Source organism: Phyllobates terribilis, unplaced genomic scaffold (assembly GCF_046119375.1).
Source record: "Phyllobates terribilis strain yellow unplaced genomic scaffold, ASM4611937v1 Scaffold_7__3_contigs__length_470593459, whole genome shotgun sequence".
Lineage (NCBI taxonomy): Eukaryota > Metazoa > Chordata > Amphibia > Anura > Dendrobatidae > Phyllobates > Phyllobates terribilis.
The window spans coordinates 273,268,806-273,290,425 of record NW_027362767.1 but is presented as its reverse complement, the minus strand read 5'-3'; the positions used below and the strand labels follow the sequence as shown (position 1 = coordinate 273,290,425).

The following is a 21,620-nucleotide window of genomic DNA, read 5'->3' as shown; positions in this document are numbered from 1 at the left end:
ATTGGCCATTAAAGTATTTTCATGCCGTGTTCTCACCTGTGGTTGGAGCCGATGAGAACTAACTTGGTTGTTTTCTTAGTGAATACGCCAAAACCGACCTGTGCCATTAAATAGCAGAAATGAGCGGCTTCTAGGAGCCCTCGGGACGCTGGGAGATGGGAAATTATTTAATGTGAGAATCCAGTTAGACAAGATGTAAAGTTTCAAACCTTCGTATAATTCTACACCAAAGCATTATTTCTTGGGAATGCATCAGTACACAAGTTATCACAGACCTCCAGGCAGCAGCTTACATTAATGTACAATATCTGCAGTGCGGACCACCACTAGTCAGACTCACCCAGAGTATCTCCCATAGTCCCGATGGTCCGAGTTGGTACATCCACATTATTGGTTAAGTTGGAAAGCACCATAGCAAGATGTGGTCGCCAGTCGCCCCATTTTTCATCTCCACAACACTGCAATGAGCCATTTTATATTGTAACATTCTCCAATGCAAATATACAAGAATAAAGGCATTCAACAGAGCGAGCTGCAGAGTCATAATGTGCGAGCACAGGTGGTCACCCATACCAGTCCCCGACACTCACCGTGGCGGCTGCCGGCATCCTCCCAGAGAGGAGCTGATACACAGTCTGCAGGGGATCATTAATCGGGAGACTGTTGGCAAATCTAGAAACCAAACACAACAGAAATGATGGCTCTGGATATTTACCACCCTCCCTGCCATAGCTGCTGGTGACTGATGTACATCGACATCTACTCAGACTATCCTCTCTAGCTTCCTATAGCTGATCTCACAGTTATCCCCAGACTGCTGAACTGAAAATGTATCAGGGATTACTGGGGATAAGGTAGGGCAAGAATCAAAGTTAAAACTGCACCACAAAAGTATTTCCAGTGCGTAGCGAGCATAAATGAGGCTATGCAAACAAAAGAACCCAATGACGTAAAAAGCTCCTACAATATGGGAAGGGAAGAATCTGATCTCCGTGTAATAGGACATGTGGTGAGCGCACGAAGCAGTAAGTGACATGTCGTGGGATAAACCGGCAGGACAATCGCTTACATGACACATCATCTCTGGCATGCGTTACCTGGTCATTACTCGGGCGTGTGTGCGACTATCCATTTTACTGGCCAGCAGCAGAGCGTGGCCCCACAGCCCGTGCTTCATGGCAGACTCCAGTGCATCCTATGAAAAGAGATATTCAAGTGGAAATTCAGTACGGGCGCCGCTGATCCACTGTCACTCACAGACAGACACATGAAATATTCAGCAAGCAAAGGAATCATATGTCACAAGAAAAGTGAGAAACTGTGCACAGGACTCCGTAGTAGTAACAAGACAGGAGAAAAGGAAATGTGCAGGAGGCGTCAATAATTAACAGGACATTAACCTTTTTACGTCCGAAAAGCAGCAGCTCCCTGAATCTCTCAGTCTCCTTCTCCAGAACAACCCCCGAGTTAGGTAAGGTGTCTGTGAGGAAGGAGAGCTGAGACGCCCCGGACTCCTCCTCCTGCTCTAGGGGCTCATTGGTAAAATCGATCAGATTGGTTTCGTTTGGTGATTTCCCTGGAAGCCAGACGGTTTTGTGGTCCTGGAGGAGAAGCTCTGCGATGTCAGTCCCTATGACGGTCTACAAGAGACAGACTGCAGATCAAAATGTGAGACAGCAAAAAAATATTACAAATAGGTTATCTGGCACACATCTGCAATGGAAGGTGCGCAGCCAGCAGATATTACCACCAGTTCTATTGATTGCAATGATAGGCGTCCATGATACCTGCAAGCAGCACACGAGACTTGGAAGGCGGCTGTAGATGCAGCATTATCCCAGGGCGCAGAGAAAGTGAGTGGTATCAGACAAACCCTTCAATGATGCAAGGTCTATGACCTATACCTTCACTGGGTTGTGTGTGATGTAGGCTGTACAGGTTGTAGATGTCAGATCAGAAAAGGCAGAATCTGTGACACAGATCATCCGTCCCTGATTATTATTTATTATTAGAGTACTACTGATTCCCAGCTGATGTACATGTGAAAAGGGATTTACTTACAAAAAAAACAGATAAATAACACTGAACAAAATAACAGTGACTGAAGGGTACAAAGGGAAGAGGACCCTGCCCTCGCGGGATTACAGTCTTCAATGATATTCTCTCTGTTGTACCTCAACCACGACTCTACGGCACAGAGCTACATTCATCACGGATGCAATACAGAGCCCACCTCTACCACGACTACATGTGGCTTGTTAGGAGTGAGCTTGGTTTCACAGCATGCTGGGACTTGCAGTTCAACAGCTACGATTGCTCTGCATCAGTGAGAATCATGTAGACAATGCAGAGCATAAAGCTCCACACGGGAGCATGGCCTCTGGATGCACAAACACTGCGCCCCCTTTACCCTCTTACTTATTGTAAGTTGAGGAGTGAGCAAGTTTAATAAACACCCCACACAGACCAGGCAGGGATATGCGCACACGCAGCCCCACAGACACCGGGGCAGGGATATGCGCGCACGCAGCCCCGCCCCACAAACACCGGGGCAGGGATACGCGCGCACACAGCCCCGCCCCACGAACACCGGGGCAGGGATACGCGCGCACACAGCCCCGCCCCACGAACACCGGGGCAGGGATACGCGCGCACACAGCCCGCCCCACGAACACCGGGGCAGGGATACGCGCAGCTACAAACGATGCATCACCAAACCCTCCGTGGTGACTTCGACGTCAGAACTACTCACCCCATTCTGACGGCACATGAGCACAATGAAGTCCCACAGCAGACGCGCAGACTCCTGGTCTAACAAGTTCTCATTTTGCGAACAATCTTTGGCTTTATTTTGTGCAAAATTGATGACATCGACTTTGTGAGTTTCATCTCTGCAGATAAAGAAAGATCCATGAGCGGTAACTTTCCAGATAACAGACAAGCCACGATATAGCCACCTGCATTCAAGGCAAGGGGCCGACATTCGAATTTACAGTCTCCCTCCTGAGGAGTCTATTCATGAGTGAGTGCTGACCTATGCCACTGAAGTTCATTTTTTAACTCTCTTTATTCTACAAGGATTTATCAAAGATGAATTAATGGAGGTGGCAAGATTCTTACTTCACCAAGGGTCCGGGGAAAGCTCTCATCTGCTCCTGCTCTGGGCTGTTCTGCATGATAATCTAGGGGAAAAAAAGAAAGAAAATCCCATTAGTATGTAAGAGCAGACTGGTGGTGGAGGGTTAGTAACCAGCCAGAACTGGATCCAAGATGGAAACATGTCTATCAGATTGTCATCTCTCTTCTGTATCCAGTTCTGTGTTTTCCATTCATTGACAGCAAGCAGAGATTTTGAAATAGAAAGGACTCTCAATAAATGTCTTTTAGAACGTAGATTTTTCCATTCAGCCAAGGTTTGGCTTTCAGGATTTGGTAATAGAATTCCCATTCAATGATTACATCAGATGAAATTTATCTGTAATGAATGTTCTCATGTGTGACTTCTCACCTCCATGTTGTGGATCTCCACCAATGTCGGCTGCCCGTCAGAGGGTAAATTGGGAAGGACTTTAATTAAATGTCCACCCGAACCAAACCTTGCACATACATGAGGGCTCCCGAACTTCTCTGGAGTCAGTGACCTGGAAGGGACTACAAGCAGACAGGGGTTAATCCCACTTGTTTTAAGGTCAGGGGGAACGGTGTTAAGGTATAGGGGGAGCTCACCTTGTTCCACTGGCTGCCACTCACTATTGGCCGGGTACCCATACTTATAGCTCTCCAGTGACGGCTGGGTGCTGTAGTCATTAGGATACATGCCATAGGAGTAATCATCAAGTGGGGGATTGGGCATTTGGCCACCATAGGCATTAGCTGCTAGGTCCTGTTCGCTTTTGTAGACTTGGCTCTGGAGAAAGACAGTCACATTAAGTATTCATTGCTCAGGTGCTTTACCAGCAGAGGAAAAAGGAGTATTCAGGGGAGGTCACCTGCTGCGAATGAGAACTAAAGCTGCTGCGGCGGCTGTGGGCGCTGCGCTCGCTGTGTATGCTGCGAGCTGAATGATCACTGTGCACACTGCGCCGATCAAAGTCATCCTTTGTAAGATCTCTCCGAGCGTCGGGCTCGTCATCAAATCCACCAACATAGCGGGGGTCGTACTGCCAGCGATCCTCATAGGCATATCTACAGGGGCGGGGGAGAGCTGTCCGTCAGTAGATGCTGCAGAACCCCATGGCGTCCATATTGTTTACCTTAGGATATGTGCACACGTTGAGTATTTGGTGTTCAGAAATTTCTCCACCATTTTTGAATCTCTTGGCAGGAAAGCGCAGTCTCAAAAACGTAGCATTTTTGCCGCGTTTTTTTCAGTGCATTCAATGGGTGAAAAACACATGCAAAAACGCAGAGAGAATTGACATGCTACAGAATAGGTTCTGCACCAAATCTGCAAGTCAAAAATACTCAACGTGTGCATGACACTTCAGGTTTCTCATTCACTTTGCTGGCATCAGGTTTTGTTAACAAATCCGCATGGAAAAAAAAAGCGATAAAAACGAGACGTGTGCACATGGCCTTACAATGGTATCTACCTGCTTGGGTACGCATAAGGAACCTTCCTGTTATAGGCATCCTCACGGCTGCCATACATATAGTTCCAGTAACTGCTTTGAGGGTCCCTGTATCCAGGGTCGTAGGCTCCAGGATACCGATCCCATCTGGTAGGGTCTGTAAAAAAAAATAGGAAAAGCCAAAAGCCGTTCAGATTCTAGTATCCAGAATAGTCATTATAAATAGGATTACACCACTCACCTCCATATTCATACTGACTCTGGTAATAATCATAGTAATTGGCCGGAGCATTGTAGCCCTGCCTAAAATGAGAAAATGCTGTTATAGTAAGTTTGATTGTGACATATAATGACAAAGCCATAAATGTCTGCCCCGTTATGCCGTCATCAGTCTCGTTCTACCATAAATACATGTATGGCCATGCAAGTCTCCCCAGTAACTTCTAGGGAGCTCAGAAAGTAGCTAATGGTGGCTTGCTCCACCACATCATTAATTCCAGTAGAAGTCACTGTAGCAAGCTGCTCACTTGCAGCCATCTCTACGTTCATGTTGGGTCAGGAGACCCTGATCTTGAGGCAGATGTGGGTCACACTTACCAGACATTTATGGCATATCCTGTGGATAAATTGTAGAAAAAAAAAAAGAAGAGCAACAAACCTTGAAGACGGCCGATCTGAGCAGTGACTGGACCTAGAGCTGGGCCGCTCAGGTTCCTGGTATGGGTACTTTCCAGAGTTTGCAAAGCTGGAATTGCTGTACTGTCTGTATGCAGGGTCATACGCTCCATAGGGGTCCTGCAGGGAGTAAATGATAGAACAAGAGCGTCACTTTTACTCTTAATTCATATAAAGTTAATAGCTCCAAGAGAATAGCTTTACACACAGGGTCAAAATTGAATAAAAATTTACATTTTATTGATGAAATAATGAATAAAAGCGTATAAAAGAGAGAATCAACAAACACACAAAAACATGGTGGGTACACCCGAAATTGGTAAGAATATACCTATTAAAAATGACAATCCTATAGTATTCAAGATTGTTGCTGTATCCAAATATAGTTTGACAGTAGTATGTCTTATTATGCCGATAAACGTATTCATGTATACACATGCTGTAATCAAATACAACTACAATAGTATCATGCCATGAAGCATGTTTATGCCTATACAGGGTATACTCGAGTACAACTAAAAGATATCAAACTGCATATAATAAAGTATAAAGGCAGCTCGTGCAGCAATATTCCTGGCATAAGGCTAAAAGTATAAGCCACAGTACACAGCTACTACACTGTGTGCAGAATTATTAGGCAAATGAGTATTTTGATCACATGATATTTTTTATACATGTTGTCCTACTCCAAGCTGCATAGGCTTGAGAGCCAACTACCAATTAAGTAAATCTGGTGATGTGCATCTCTGTAATGAGGAGGGGTATTGACTAATGACATCAAAACCCTATATAAGGTGTGCTTAATTATTAGGCAACTTCATTTCCTTTGGCAAAATGGGTCAGAAGAGATTTGACGGGCTCTGAAAAGTCCAAAATTGTGAGATGTCTTGCAGAGGGATGCAGCAGTCTTGAAATTTCCAAACTTTTGAAGCGTGATCACCGAACAATCAAGCGTTTCATGGCAAATAGCCAACAGGGTCACAAGAAGCGTGTTGGCCAAAAAAGGCGCAAAATAATTGCCCATGAATTGAGGAAAATCAAGCGTGAAGATGCCAAGATGCCATTCGCCACCAGTTTTGCCATATTTCAGAGCTGCAACGTTACTGGAGTATCAAAAAGCACAAGGTGTGCGATACTCAGGGACATGGCCAAGGTAAGGAAGGCTGAAAAACAACCACCTTTGAACAAGAAACATAAGATAAAATGTCAAGAATGGGCCAAGAAATATCTTAAGACTAATTTTTCAAAGGTTTTATGGACTGATGAAATGAGCGTGACTCTTGATGGGCCAGAGGCTGGATCAATAAAGGGCAGAGAGCTCCACTCCGACTCAGACGCCAGCAAGGTGGAGGTGGGGTACTGGTATGGGCTGGTATCATCAAAGATGAACTTGTGGCACCTTTTCGGGTTGAGGATGGAGTGAAGCTCAACTCCCAGACCTACTGCCAGTTTCTGGAAGACAACTTCTTCAAGCAGTGGTACAGGAAGAAGTCGGTATCGTTCAAGAAAAACAAGATTTTCATGCAGGACAATGCTCCATCACATGCATCCAACTAATCCACAGCGTGGCTGGCCAGTAAAGGTCTAAAAGAAGAAAAAATAATGACATGGCCCCCTTGTTCACCTGATCTGAACCCCATAGAGAACCTGTGGTCCATCATAAAATGTGAGATCTATAGGAAGGGAAAACAGTACACCTCTCGGAACAGTGTCTGGGGGGCTGTGGTGGCTGCTGCACGCAATATTGATCGAAAACAGATCAAGCAACTGACAGAATCTATGGATGGAAGGCTGTTGAGTGTCATCATAAAGAAAGGTGGCTATATTCATCACTAATTTTTTTTGTTTTTGTTTTAGCATGTCAGAAATGTTTATTTCTAAATTTTGTGCACTGATATTGGTTTACCTGGTGAAAATAAACAAGTAAGATGGGATTATAGTTGGTTTTTATTAAGTTGCCTAATACAGGGCTCGACAAACCCAGGCGCCTGGTCGCCAGTGGCGCCTAGAAAATGTTGTCTGGCGCCTAGAAAATGTTGCCTGGTGCTTGAGGAGTTGAGGAGAAAAAAAAAAAAACTCAATCCAATCCCACCTCCTGCATGGAGTCATCCAATCGGAGGAAGCAGGGACAGTATCGCTCAGGCCGCCTTCTCCACTTTGCTCCGCCCCCCTTATGCTCCGGGACTGGACAGGGAGAGTTGGGTTACGGGGGAAGGATCGCTGTGGCCGGGGGCCCGTTCTCATCTCCCGCTACCTGTGTAAGTACATACAAAGGCCGTGCTCCCCGGGGAGACGCCGTGTGTGAGGGGGTCTATATGTACAGTTTGTCAACAAAAAAACGGAACAGGCATTTTTTTAAAAAAATTAGTTTCTTTGATTTTTCTGAGAAAAAAACTGAGAATATAAAAAATTTATAAATGTAATGACAACTATTTATTTTTTTTTAAAAAGCAATTTTTAAAGCATTCGTAAAAATTGAAAAAAAAATGTCAAGAAAAAAACGGAACAACAATTTATCTTTACTTTTCCCTCCAAAAAACATTTAAGGTGAGTATGTTGTTTCATTGATTTAGAAAAGTGTTGTTCCTACAAAAAAGGATTTGAAACTTCTTATGGTTAGAAAATAAAATATATGGATAATAAGGCAGATTGATTTTTAATCTTCTCTAGAAGTGCTGAGAGACCCTATCCTGCTGGACCACCACTGAATGGAGTTTCCTACATTGCTAAATCTTTTTGTAAGTAGGGTATAGCAGTATATACACAGTATATGCTGTAATTATATGGTTACTATATGGCAGTATATTCACAGTGTATCCCATTATTATATGGGTACTATATGGCGGACTGCGGAGTGCTGCTGGAAGAACAAAGTCGGGTGCCGCCGGGAGAACGAAGCCGGAGTACTGCCTCGTCCACTCGGACAAAGAAGGGTAAAGAGATCATGTGTAAGTTATAAATGGCATAGCAGAGCAAAGTGCACATTTTTTTTTCTTTTCTGGGTTCAGGAAAAAAATGAAGCGCAGAGCAACAGAGAGAATACCAGAAAATGAAAAGCAACTGAAAATGACACAGTTCTTTACAAAGACCTCTCTTGAAAGCGCAGTGCAACAGGTAGAAAGTGCCGGGCAACAGGTAACTGAAGAAACAAGAGTTGACCCACCAGCAGAGGAGTCCCCATCAACAAGCCGTTGTCAAACTGCTGGACCCAGGAGATTTAGGCAAGAGTGGTGTAAAGAACTCGCATGGCTTAAATTTGACCATACAACTGGTATAGCTATATGCGAGATTTGTGCTTCCTTCCCTGGCATTGCTGACCAAGCATCTAGGATCGTAAAAGGATTTTCAGGACCCTTTAAACTTGAAACCTTCAAAAAGCAGCAAAGTCTCTCCAGCATCTAAATTGTGTGGAGGCTAAACATGCAGCGTTGGCTCCAGAAGCTACTCCATTGGCTGCTTGTATAAGGAAAATGGATGAAGACATTTTTAAACATATGACCATTCTATTTAATGTGGCCTATTATATTGCCAAAAACAACAGACCTTTCACAGATTTTGAAGGGTTGCTAGAGTTGACGGAGAAATTAGGGAGTGCTGTGCGACAGGAATATGCAAACGATAAAAGATGCAAAGAATTCATTTCCCATATTGCAGAAATAATCAGGAAAAACCTAATCAGTGAGCTCAAAGAGGCAAAATATGTCAGCTTGATGCTAGATGGCTCAACTGACAAAGCAGGGGTTGAACAACGGATTCTGTATGTCAGGTACATCAAGGACAACAGGGGTCAAAGAAGTATTTCTTTCTGTTTCTCCTCTTGAAATGGCTACTGCAGATGGATATTTAGAAGCGCTCACAGAAGAACTTAGAACACTTGGTCTTGTAGGCTGGCTTTCTTCAAGTCACTTGATTACCATTGGTACAGATGGTGCTGCCAGCATGATTGGGACCGAAAATGGCTTGGTGCAGAAAACACGCCAAAACATCAGTCATTTAATTGGCATTCACTGTGCTGCACACCGATTGAACTTAAGTGTATTAAGTTCAGTAAAACAAGCTAAATTAATTGATGATTTTGACTCTATTTTAAAGAAACTCTACCAATTTTATCAATACTCACCTAAGAGAATGCGACAGCTGAAGCAAGTAGCAGAAAACCTGCAGCTTACAATTCTGAAATTCCAATACTTGCTTAATGTCAGATGGGTAGCAAGCAAAGTCGGTGCTCTGTCTGCACTTGTCAAAGACTGGAAATGCGTGACAATCCACTTAGAAAGTGTGGCTGCGGAAAAAGACAGTGCCTCTGCAGCTGCCCATGGTTTACTGAGAAAGCTCACAGATTTTAAATTTGTTCACATGCTCCATTTTCTACTGGACTATCTGGAAATTCTTAAAAACTTGTCACTTATATTTCAAAGGGAAGAGCTTTTTTTTAAGCACAATTGAGTTGCATGTGAAAAGCACAATTTCAACAATCAATTCACTTAGAGATGCACCAAAACAACATGAGGCCAGATTTGTCTCAGGAACATCTCTTCAAGGACTGTTTCAAAATGTACAGCTACATGGACTGAGCAACACTGTAGCTGCATCAATTCAGCAGGAAAAAGCTAATTTAATTAATCATGCAGTTAAATACTTGACAGTGCGATTTCTAAGTGATATAAATATTGAAAGATCCACCGCAGTGTTTGACACCTTTGCCTGGCCAGCAGGAACAACATTGCAAGACTACGGTGTGGTTGAGATTACTGCATTGGCTCATCATTTTCGTAAACAGCTATCTCCACCTGAAAGTGATGACCAATGCATTCACTCACTCCTCAATGAGTGGTATGAGTTTAAGGTCCTTGGAAAAGGAAAGAAACTGTGTGAGCTTCTGGATTTGGCACTCTCCAACACCGAGAGATTTCCAGTTCTGGGAAACCTGGTGTCGATTGTGGCGGTGCTCCCTGTCTCAACCTCATGTTGTGAAAGAAGATTTAGTTTGATGAACATGGTCAAAAATAAATTCAGATCAAGGATGCAAGAAGAAAGTTTAAGTGACTTGTTTATGATCACCATGAATGGGCCATCTGTGAAGGCGTTTGATCCTGCCAAGGCTGTGGACCACTGGTACTTCAGCTCTAAAATCACAAGGCATGTTCATGGCCACAAAAAGCAAAGTGAAAAACACTAGAATGTTGCCTAAAATATCAAAATATAATATTTATTATCTTTAAAAGTAAAATGTTGTTTATAACGTTTGTAATGTTTTTTTTGTTAAATTAAAAACCAAGTTTGCTTAAAAAAAATTCTGGCTCCTAAATTTTTTGGCTGGCTCCTAGATTCTGAACAACTTTGTCGACCCCTGGCCTAATAATTCTGCACAGTAATCGTTACCTGCACAAACAGATATCCTCCTAAGATAGCCAAATCTAAAAAAAAACACTCCAACTTCCAAAAATATTAAGCTTGGATATTTAGGAGTCTTTTGGGTTGATTGAGAACATAGTTGTTGATCAATAATAAAAATAATCCTCTAAAATACAACTTGCCAAATAATTCTGCACACAGTGTATATGTATGCAAATAAACAAAATGCCATGTTACCTTAGTAATACTCTGTTTGTTGATTGTCTCTCTATTATACGCTTTTATTCATTATTTCATCAATAAAATTTAACTTTTTATTCAATTTTGGCCCTGTGTTTAAAGCTATTCTCTTGGAGCTATTATGATATGATTGCTTTATGACCATTTACAAATAGGATACCTCAGGTGTTTTCATATAAAGTTATCAGAGTAATATAACAGGGTTACTGACTGATGCCATCATAGAAGACGTGATATAGATCCATGGTTTACAGGGGGCTCTGGGGAGTAGCTTTATATATATAGATTTATCTACCTGTTATATTATACCCTGGATATACAATAAAATGCATTCACATAGATTCAGATCTCCATTACTAATTAGGCCGCCCCTTGAAGTGCCGCACTTTGCATAGAGTTTTACCTGGTAGTACAGGTGAGGAGCTCGGGGATCCGCAGGTGGGTAAGGCTGCTGGTACGGTGTGGAGTATGCGCCATAACCTCTGTAGTAATAGTATGGATCTGCTTGCTGGGGAGTATGAGAGGAGGGAGGTCTTGATGGATCTGGATACCCAGCAAAGTTGACAGGTGCAGTTGTGCTAGTCGCAGGCTGACTAGGATATGGTGGGTGTTCAGGCGGGCCATATTTTGCCCCCGCTTCTGTGGGCCCGCTGTAAGGAAGGCCAGTAGTGCTTCGAGGACCTGGCACGTGAGCTTCTGTTTGCTGGGGGTAATCAGCAGGTTTACCTGCGATGGTCTGCGCTTGGGGCTGTAATGCAGAAGTCATGTATTCAGGAGGAGCCCCTGGTCCAGGCTGCGACATCTCAGCTGCAGGTTGGGGCTGAACATCTTTAGTAACCTGCTGGTAAAAAACCTGTTTGTTATAATCAGACCCTGGCTGAAAATTTGGGGAAATGGTGTTCTGACCGGGATAGAGCGGCCCTCCTGTTGGAGGCCTACTTGGTACTGATGCCGACCCATTTATGCTGTGATTGGCAAGCACGCGTGGAACGGTGAAATCAAGTGCGCCAGCATTTTCTAATTTGAAGCCATTACTACTGACCGGAGGCACATACATTCCTGCTCCATTACCCATGCGTAAATGTGACCCGGAACTAGGGAGCAGACCTTTACTTGTGGACTCACTGACACTTTCAGTCTTAGCAATTTTCTGATTTTCAGTTGCTAAATTAAGAGGAATTTGGTTAGATGGTGAAGAAAGCAGCATGTTCTGATGATGATTGGGGAGAGAGTCAGAGAAAGGCTCAATACCAGCTGGAAATTTATGAGCTGGATTAGAGGATGGGGGCGGCTTAAGAGGAGGAACAAGAGAAGATACAGCGCTCTGATCTGCGGCAAAACCTCCAGGAGGAAGCGGCTTGTCACCGGAATAGTCTTTAGCAGAATTAAGGCTTTTTATTTGATTGGGTAAAGAGAGAGAAAAATTAACAGGTTGCGCCAGATTATAGCTTTTACTAGGTGGAGCAATCAAAACGGGCTGATTCTGTAAGGTTTCAGTAGGCGGAGAGGACAACAAACTGGCATAGCCGGAACTTGCCTGAGACTGGGTATGTTCATCGTCCCCGATCTTTGGAGGGTTTTCTAGGTTTTCAGAAGATATGTGCTCCTCGGGTGAAGCCGAGAACTGGCTCGGGTCAGGCCTGCCATGTTGTACCTCCAATGACCCATCCTCCGGAGGTTGAATGACTTCAGTCTGAGGTTTAGGAGGTACATAAACAGCAGGAGCTGGAGGGGCCAGAAGGACATTACCTCCAAAATTTGGCAGTTCTCCTTGTGCCCACAGTGTGGTGGCAGGGCTCTCACACTTCTTATTTGAGCCATGCGCTCTGGAAGATGGGCGTTTCTCTAGCAGTAATGATATGTTATCCAGTGCAGATCCTCCCGGAAATTGGTGTCCACTGGTTACAGCACAAACCTCAGCGTTAGTTTTACCTGAAAATATAGTTTCCAGATTATCAGGCGGTTGTTCTAAATTCCCAGGAGACGCGGCCAGCCCTGCATTGTGAGAAGCTGGCGGCAGCTTATGGCTCTCATGGACATCGCTGACTACTTTCGACTTGTTGCTATCTGTAACTTTAACGCCCGAGTGAGAACGGACGGGCTCAAAGGAGCTGTTGATACTCGCCTGAAAGATCCCAGTAGGTTTTGGTGGACTCGGTGTGAGAGGCTGAGATAGATTTCCATGGTGGGCGTTTTGCGACATTCCATGCACAGAAACGTCTCCAGACAACGGCGAGGAATCAATCTGCTTGAAGAAACTATTGTTTTCATTCTCAAGCCTTCCACTCTCCTTCTGAATGAAGGTGCCCTCTGGCTCCTGAGGTCTGGCCGAAACAGGCAAACTTCTATGACTTAAGTTACTGTAACTAGAAGACACGCTATCCGATCTGACAGGACGAGGTGTCGTGCCAGGAGCCTCCAGGTTTGTGCCTCCTTCAGTGTGGTTCACTGTATTCTTGGGTAGAGCAAAACCAAGAGCAGGTCCGTATCTAAAGGCCTCGGGGTTGACTCCAGTAGAAAATAGGCTGCTATTAGGGGCCTCATTGGGAAGAACTTCCAGGTTCTGGACACATTCTATGTTCTCCATGTTATCATATGGGAGCTCTGGAGCCACTTTGGCCTCTGCAGGTTGATTCTCGGTTTTCCACAGGGCAGGAGGATCATGAAAACCACTGGCACTTTGGGATAATGAGGTTGGCTGAGGGTTATTAGCGCTGGGATGTAAAGGTGAGGCAACACTGGGTACAACTGGTGGGGCAGTAAATGGATGCAAGCTCACCTGGCAGCCCGGGCTCTGATAGCAAGTTGTAACCACAGCTTGCTGCCCAGGCCTGTGCTGCTGGTCTGTGGAAAGGATCTCCACATTTTCAGCATCATCCCCTTTGAAGAACATGGATATGGTCCCAGAATCTGTCTCACTGATGGTTTGCCCTATAGGTCTTGCCGGCTCGCTTTGGGGTCTGTTTTCTGGTGCAGAGAACGGTGCTCCGGTCTGCATGGTGTTGGGATTAGGCAGAGGCGCTTGATTAAGTGGTTCCGGATACGGCCGGCTGTACCAACTGTTGTGTTCTGGATTCTGGTTATGTGTGTAATCCGTTGGCATGAGGCTGCCGTATGGCGGCATGTTATGCTGCTGTACTTGACCTGATCCGCCTCCAAGAGGGTAAGTTACTGATGGAGTCCGTTGTGGTGCAGAAAAATAGCCGGGGTCACTGGTCTGGGGAGGCAAGTGTGAAACTTCTAAGTATGGAGGGGAGTAATAGGGAGCAGTGTGAGCTGGGTGCTGAGTAGCGGGGACATGCTGTGTGGAGGTAGGTGGGGTGGCCGGGGACGAGGACCATGGTACAGTGGTTTGCTGAGACTGTAACTGAGGAGCATTACTGCTGCTAGTCATTTCCATATGAACGCCTTGCCTACTGTGAGATCGGCCAGGTACAGGTGCATAGGTGTTCTCTAGTCCACTGGTTGTGTTCTGCAGGGATGATACAGAAGGGTGACTGATAGGGGTTGAAGCCAGGTTATTTGTAAAATGCACGACTGGTACTGAAGGAGCAGAGACATTACTATACACGGCCCCAGCTGCAAAGCATTGAGATGAAGACACCGGTGACACTTGACCTAAGTCACCAATAGATGAGGAAAGAGGAGCAGCAGCAGGTTGGGGGTACAGCGACATGGATGGACTCGGTGCTGACATAATGGTAGCCTGAGGTGCAGCTGTAGGAGGAGTATTTTGGGGGGTCATTCTGCCGAAAGCAAAGGGGTCTGTGACAGGTTGCACTGGTGGGGGCGGTACTGTTGAAGGGGTAGGTGTTCTCCTACGCCAGTATTGATTGGTAGTGGTCATTCCAATGCGAGGAGGTACCCCCATCCCCGGAGGACCAGCTTGAGGAGGCGGCTGCTGCATTTTCCTCTCTAATAACCAAAAACGATCTTCTGTACAATCAATGGAAAGGTCAGGATACTGCCCTGCGGAGAAGAAGACAAGACGGTAAAAAGTAAAGCGATGATGGCTCACACACGGCACACATGAAGGGCGCGGCCTCCTCGACCTGTCATTACAGGATTATACCAGAACCATCTCTGAGGATTAAGAGTCCAAGATGAAGGTCGGGCAGCAGGCGAGACGTGGACTGGAGCCACCAATCTGTGGCCAGCTCTGTATGAGCAGTAAACATATCGTGTCTGGCATGACTATCTGCAAAGAAAAAGGTTTAGTCCGCGACTAGTACAAGCCACAGGGTGAGTGTCCAGTACATGAGTGCAGAGCAGGGCAGCATTGGCTCCACTGTGCAAACAATCACTCCTGGCGATTCCTTATCAGACCAGGATGTGACACCGATCACCAGGCCTCATTACATAGTCTTCCCACGGTGCCACTTAACACCAGGGAAACCCAGGACTGCAGACACCAGGAACATCGCCTCCAGAAAAGCAACACAAGCACGAATTCTGCAGATGAAATGAAACGTAGAAAGCAAATAACGAGCCGCAACTGACGTGGAACAGCGGACGTCAAAGAGCAAACAGAGATCATATCAGCTGCCAGCGATCGGAGACACAGCAGATCACATGACCCCCAGACCATGTCACCAGGACTACATGTACCAGCATGTCCTGCTCCCCACTCTAAGAACTGTCAGACAGGCGCCCACTTCCCGGTAGGAGTAACATTTGTATCTTAGGGGTCCTTGTAGAGTTATCATAAATTACATGCAAAATGTATTTTATGGGGTGCACAAACTTTAAAGAGGAAAATAAAAAAAACTGTTATTTTTAACTTAACGTTTTAAAGATCTGCTTGCTGTCAATGCATGGGGAGCATGCAATGTTTCCACTTCATACACCTCACAGCTGAGGGTTTGTTACAATTGTATCCAGTGAGATAAAACATTCCGGACTATAAACTGATACATTGTAACAAACTATCATGACAAGACTTCAGGTCACAGAGGATGGTCTACACTGTGACAGACGTTCAGCTGGGAGAAGAAAGTCAGTTCAAGTTCTGATCTCCCAGATTTAAACTACATTGTCCCCCTCTCCCATCACAGAGCAGCAAAAGCATCCTGCAGGGAAGCCAGTAACTAATGAGTTAACAGGACAAGACATATTAGTGGCAAAGTCCCATTCACACCATCCAAACCGATATCATCCTGATCCTAAGACCACAGCCCCTGATGAGGCCTCAGTAAATATGCGAGGAGGGGGGGGGGGGGTCAACCAACGCAGAGACCAGGGGGACCCATGACAAAAACAGTGTCGGTCCCACATGTGCCCAAACACCATTTCTAATGTCACCCCTAGGACGCTCGGGGGACCCAAGCTGTAAAGATGGTATTTAATTACTATGCCCTGAGGAAGAAACGTTCTGCACAAGGAATATAAAGGGTAGAAATGCTCTGCAGAGTTCATTGAAGCCCTATACCTCCTTCCACTGACTGATGGATGGACAAACTGACGGAGGGTGGGAGGACGCCGACATCTGTCACTCATCCCATGTTCAAAAGCCACCAATAGAACAGACGCCGTCCAGGTCAAGACCCCCAATGGCCAGCGCCACACACCTCAATACACCGACTGAACCCCAAGTTATCTGAATAACAAAAATATGCAGCACAACAGTCCCTAAATCATTTACACCCAGGATCATAGTACACACGGGACCACACATCACACAGACCCCTGAGAATTATACCCGGGACCACACATCACACAGACAGACAGACCCCTGAAAATTATACCCGGGACCACACATCACATACACAGACAGACCCCTGAGAATTATACCCGGGACCACACATCACACACACAGACAGACCCCTGAGGATTATACCCGGGACCACACATCACATACACAGACAGACCCCTGAGAATTATACCCGGGACCACACATCACACACACCACACACACAGACAGACCCCTGAGGATTATACCCGGGACCACACATCACATACACAGACAGACCCCTGAGGATTATACCCGGGACCACACATCACATACACAGACAGACAGACCCCTGAGAATTATACCCGGGACCACACATCACACAGACAGACAGACCCCTGAGAATTATACCCAGGACCACACATCACACACACAGACAGACCCCGGAGAATTATACCCGGGACCACACATCACACACACAGACAGACCCCTGAGGATTATACCCGGGACCACACATCACACACACAGACAGACCCCTGAGGATTATACCCGGGACCACACATCACATACACAGACAGACCCCTGAGAATTATACCCGGGACCACACATCACACACACAGACAGACCCCTGAGAATTATACCCGGGACCACACATCACACACACAGACCCCTGAGGATTATACCCGGGACCACACATCACATACACAGACAGACCCCTGAGAATTATACCCGGGACCACACATCACACAGACAGACCCCTGAGAATTATACCCGGGACCACACATCACACAGACAGACAGACCCCTGAGAATTATACCCGGGACCACACATCACACAGACAGACAGACCCCTGAGAATTATACCCAGGACCACACATCACATACACAGACAGACCCCTGAGAATTATACCAGGGACCACACATCACACACAGACCCCTGAGAATTATACCCAGGACCACACATCACACACACAAACAGACCCCTGAGAATTATACCCGGGACCACACATCACACACACAGCCAGACCCCTGAGAATTATACCCGGGACCACACATCACACACACACAGACCCCCTGAGAATTATATCCGGGACCACACATCATACACAGACACCCCCCCTAAGATTTATACCCAAAACCACACATCATACAGAGACCCCCTAAGATTTATACCTGGGACCAAACACACAAACACTCTCCAAGGTTTACACCTAAGATCACATATCACACACAGACCCCCAAGATTTATACCCAGGAACACACACAATACAGAGACCCCAAAATTTACACCCTGGACCGCACATCATACACAGACCCCTGATATTCTCGCTGTGCTCCCCGCTCCTCCTCACCAACAGTCCAGCGGCCTCAGTTCGGCCCGCACAGAGCAACGGCTCCGTTCACCGTCTACCGGCAGCGTACGAACTAAGCAGAAGTCGGCTGAGCCGCCATCTTGGATATCCGGCTCGCCGACGTGTACATTCCTACGTCAGAACACGTTACGTCATGACGTCACCAGACCCCGGTCCATAACAGATCTGGACGAGGCGGTGGGTGTCGTCTACGTCTAAATTGTGTCGCCACGGAGATCCTGGCGGCCATATTTTTGGTGTCGGTTTCTGAAGTAATCCGGTGTTTCTCTGCGCTTTTTGGCTGCTGAAGAACTGCAAGTCCCAGCACGACAAGACGTGTATAACTCCATCCTAGGCATTCAAGGTTAGAACATGCTACACAGTATTCAGTACAACCAGTATTTATGTGGGGAAAAAATATGCTACAATATACATTAAATGTGACCAGGGGCGTACGTAGAAATCATGGGGCCCCATAGCAGAAGTTCTAACTGGAACTCCCCCTCCAAAAAATAAATAATTGTCGGGGTCATAGAAGAGCAGATCTCACAACTTTCCATCCTTTACATAGTAATTATCCTCCTCCTGAAGTCCTAGATTCCTCTTTCATTGCCCCATGAAGTGTGATGCCAACGAAAGTGCCCCCCAAACACAGTATGATATCCCCATAGTGAATTCCTCCACATTCACAGTATAATGACCCTATTGTACCCCACCTCAACTCCCAGGGCAAAGTATGGTGACACCAACACAGTATGATCCCCCAACTGTGACCCCCACACAGCTCTCCATGCAGTTAATGGCCCCACACTGTATAATGGCCCAAACTAGCACTACACACAATATAATGGCCCTCCACACAGCCCTCCACACAGTATAATGGGCCTACATACAGTATAATGTCCCGAACTAGCCCTCCACATAGTATAATGGCCCTCCACACAGTATAATGGGCCTACATACCTACATACAGTATAATGGCCCGAACTAGCCCTCCACACAGTATAATGGCCCCCCACACAGCCCTCCACACAGTATAATGGGCTTACATACAGTATAATGGCTAGAACTAGCCCTCCACACAGTATAATGGCCCCCACACAGCCCTCCACACAGTATAATGGGCCTACATACAGAATAATGGCCTGAACTAGCCCTCCACACAGTATGATGGACCCCACACAAACCTTCACACTGTATAATTGCTTGCATACAGTATAATGGCCCCCCACATAGCCCTCCAAATATTATAATGGCCCCGCATAGCCTTCCTTATAGTATTATGGGATCCATATGGTGTAATGTGCCCCCATAATCCTCCATACAATATAATGCCCTCGCCATGGTCCTCCATACAATATAATGCACTCGCCATGGTCCTCCATACAATATAATGCACTCGCCATGGTCCTCCATACAATATAATGCACTCGCCATGGTCCTCCATACAATATAATGCACTCGCCATAGTCCTCCATACAATATAATGCACTCGCCATGGTCCTCCATACAATATAATGCACTCGCCATGGTCCTCCATGCAATATAATGCACTCGCCATGGTCCTCCATACAATATAATGCACTCCCCATGGCCCTCCATACAATATATTGTACTCGTCATGGTCCTCCATACGATATTATGCACTCCCCATGGTCCTCCGTACAATATAATGCACTCCCCATGGTCTTCCATACACTATAATGTACTCGCCATGATCCTCCATACAATATAATGTACTCCTCATGGTCCTCCATACGATATTATGCACTCCCCATGGTCCTCCATACAATATAATGCACTCGCCATGGTCCTCCGTACAATATAATGCACTCGCCATGGTCCTCCGTACAATATAATTCACTCACCATGGTCCTCCGTACAATATAATGCACTCGCCATGGTCCTCCATAAAGTATTGTGCACTCGACATGGTCCTCCATACAATATTATGCACTCGCCATGGTCCTCCTTACAATATAATGCACTCACCATGGTCCTCCATGCAATATTATGCACTCGACATGGTCCTCCATACAATATTATGCACTCGCCATGGTCCTCCATACAATATAATGCACTTGCTATGGTCCTCCATACAATATAATGCACTCGCCAAGTTCCTCCATAAAATATAATGCACTCACCATGGTTCTCCATACAATATAATGCACTCGCCATGGTTCTCCATACGATATAATGCACTCGCCATGGTCCTCCATACAATATAATGCACTCGCTATGGTCCTCCATACAATATAATGCACTCGCCATGGTCCTCCATACAGTATAATGCACTCGCCATGGTCCTCCATACAATATAATTCCCCCGTTCCCAATGGTCCTCCATACAATATAATGCACTTCTCATGGTCCTCCATACAGTATAATGCACCCCTCTTGGTCCTTCATACAATATAAAGCACCCCCCATGGTCCTACATACTCTATTATGGCCGCCAGTCCATACTCTTAAAACCACAGGTCTCCTGAGTGTGTGGTGTGAAGCGCCACACATCTCAGTATAGCGGGTGTGCTGTAATGACATCATCGCACCCGCTGCTCTGACACGTCAGACGCCGAGGCAGAATGATGGGGGTAGAAGCGTCTGCTGACACTTCCTCCTCCATCGTTATTGCTGACACTGACGGCCGGAGGGGGGCCCAGTGCAGGTGATGATGGGCGGAGGGAGGGGGGATCCTGGTGCGGGTGATGATGGGCGGAGTGGGGGCCCGGTGGGGGCGCTGACACCGGGTTCCCACCCTGGCTCGCAGGCCCCATAGCAGTCACGTGGCCTGCCATCATTGGCGGTACGCCACTGAATGTGACGATGCTGAAGTTGTGTTCTTATTCGGCAGTTTTCTTTCTTTTTTTACAGGTTTAGCAACAAAAATAAAAAATCACAATAATAAAATACAATGCTGTGAGGTGCCTTGATGTGAATACATTTAAAAGCAGCTACAAAATATTTAAAACTAGCACAAATAATGGGCTACAAAGTGGGCACCGAAGGGCATTATTGAAAGAGTTAAAAGACTTTGGGCCACTGATTTCACAATGCAGACACACAGATAGTGATGCCCCATATCTAATTCATTTAATTCAGCTCACTCCAGCCTGGCCCAAACGGCTTCTGGGCATCAGAACTGGAATTAAAGTGGGCAAATAGCCAATTTTCACAGATTTGAATAAGTAACTGGTGTTTTTAAGGGGTTCAAATGACTTTGGGCCACTGATCTCACACAAACATTAAACAGATAGTGGTGCCACGCATCAATCTCAGGTCACTATAGCCTGGCCCAAATGCGTTCTGGGCATCAGAACTGGCATCAAACTGAGCAGGCAGTTTATTTTTACGATTTAAAAAAGTAACTGGTATTTTTAAGGGTGTAACAATGCTACTCACTTGGGAGCTAGATGAGGTATCACAGGAACTGTTTCTGTTTAAAAGTCAGGCTGGTTTATTTCAGTCCTCATAAACCACACTAAACAGGAAAACTCAAATACAGCCCTTGTCCAGCACAAAGTGAAACATAAAGTAAAAAGTCCATACAATAGTGCAGGTTCGCCCTCTTGAGTAATGCCACTTTCACGCATTCAGTATTTGGTCAGTATTTTACATCACTATTTGTAAGCCAAAGCCAGGAGTGGAACAAATCCAAGAAAAAGTATAATAGAAACACGTCACCACTTCTTCATTTTTCACCCACTCCTGGTTTTGACTTACAAATACTGAGGTAAAATACTGACCAAATACTGAA

General features: G+C 45.7%; 1 protein-coding gene and 1 long non-coding RNA gene across 5 annotated transcripts in view; one reads left to right on the top strand and one right to left on the bottom strand.

The window, feature by feature from the left end:
- The window catches only part of SEC16A (SEC16 homolog A, endoplasmic reticulum export factor), a 32,063-nt gene extending 14,044 nt beyond the window's left edge, over positions 1-18,019 (bottom strand). For 2 of the 4 annotated variants that reach the window (XM_073640763.1, XM_073640764.1), the window contains exons 1-15: positions 17,861-18,019; positions 11,245-14,810; positions 5,230-5,366; positions 4,813-4,874; positions 4,593-4,728; positions 3,990-4,185; positions 3,727-3,907; positions 3,509-3,651; positions 3,121-3,182; positions 2,753-2,891; positions 1,401-1,640; positions 1,098-1,195; positions 591-672; positions 341-458; positions 37-148 (exon numbers count right to left, since the gene is read on the bottom strand). In XM_073640763.1, the coding sequence (XP_073496864.1) occupies positions 37-148; positions 341-458; positions 591-672; positions 1,098-1,195; positions 1,401-1,640; positions 2,753-2,891; positions 3,121-3,182; positions 3,509-3,651; positions 3,727-3,907; positions 3,990-4,185; positions 4,593-4,728; positions 4,813-4,874; positions 5,230-5,366; positions 11,245-14,748 (5,210 nt within the window). In that variant the 5' untranslated portion in view covers positions 14,749-14,810; positions 17,861-18,019. The remainder of the gene's footprint in view (positions 1-36; positions 149-340; positions 459-590; positions 673-1,097; positions 1,196-1,400; positions 1,641-2,752; positions 2,892-3,120; positions 3,183-3,508; positions 3,652-3,726; positions 3,908-3,989; positions 4,186-4,592; positions 4,729-4,812; positions 4,875-5,229; positions 5,367-11,244; positions 14,811-17,860) is intronic. The other 2 variants (XM_073640765.1, XM_073640766.1) reach the window with 2 other exon arrangements.
- On the top strand, positions 7,635-8,982 carry LOC141154606 (uncharacterized). Its single transcript, XR_012247450.1, has 3 exons — positions 7,635-7,984; positions 8,059-8,179; positions 8,255-8,982. It is a non-coding gene; the product is annotated as an uncharacterized lncRNA (long non-coding RNA).
- Positions 18,020-21,620: the final 3,601 nt, after the last annotated feature.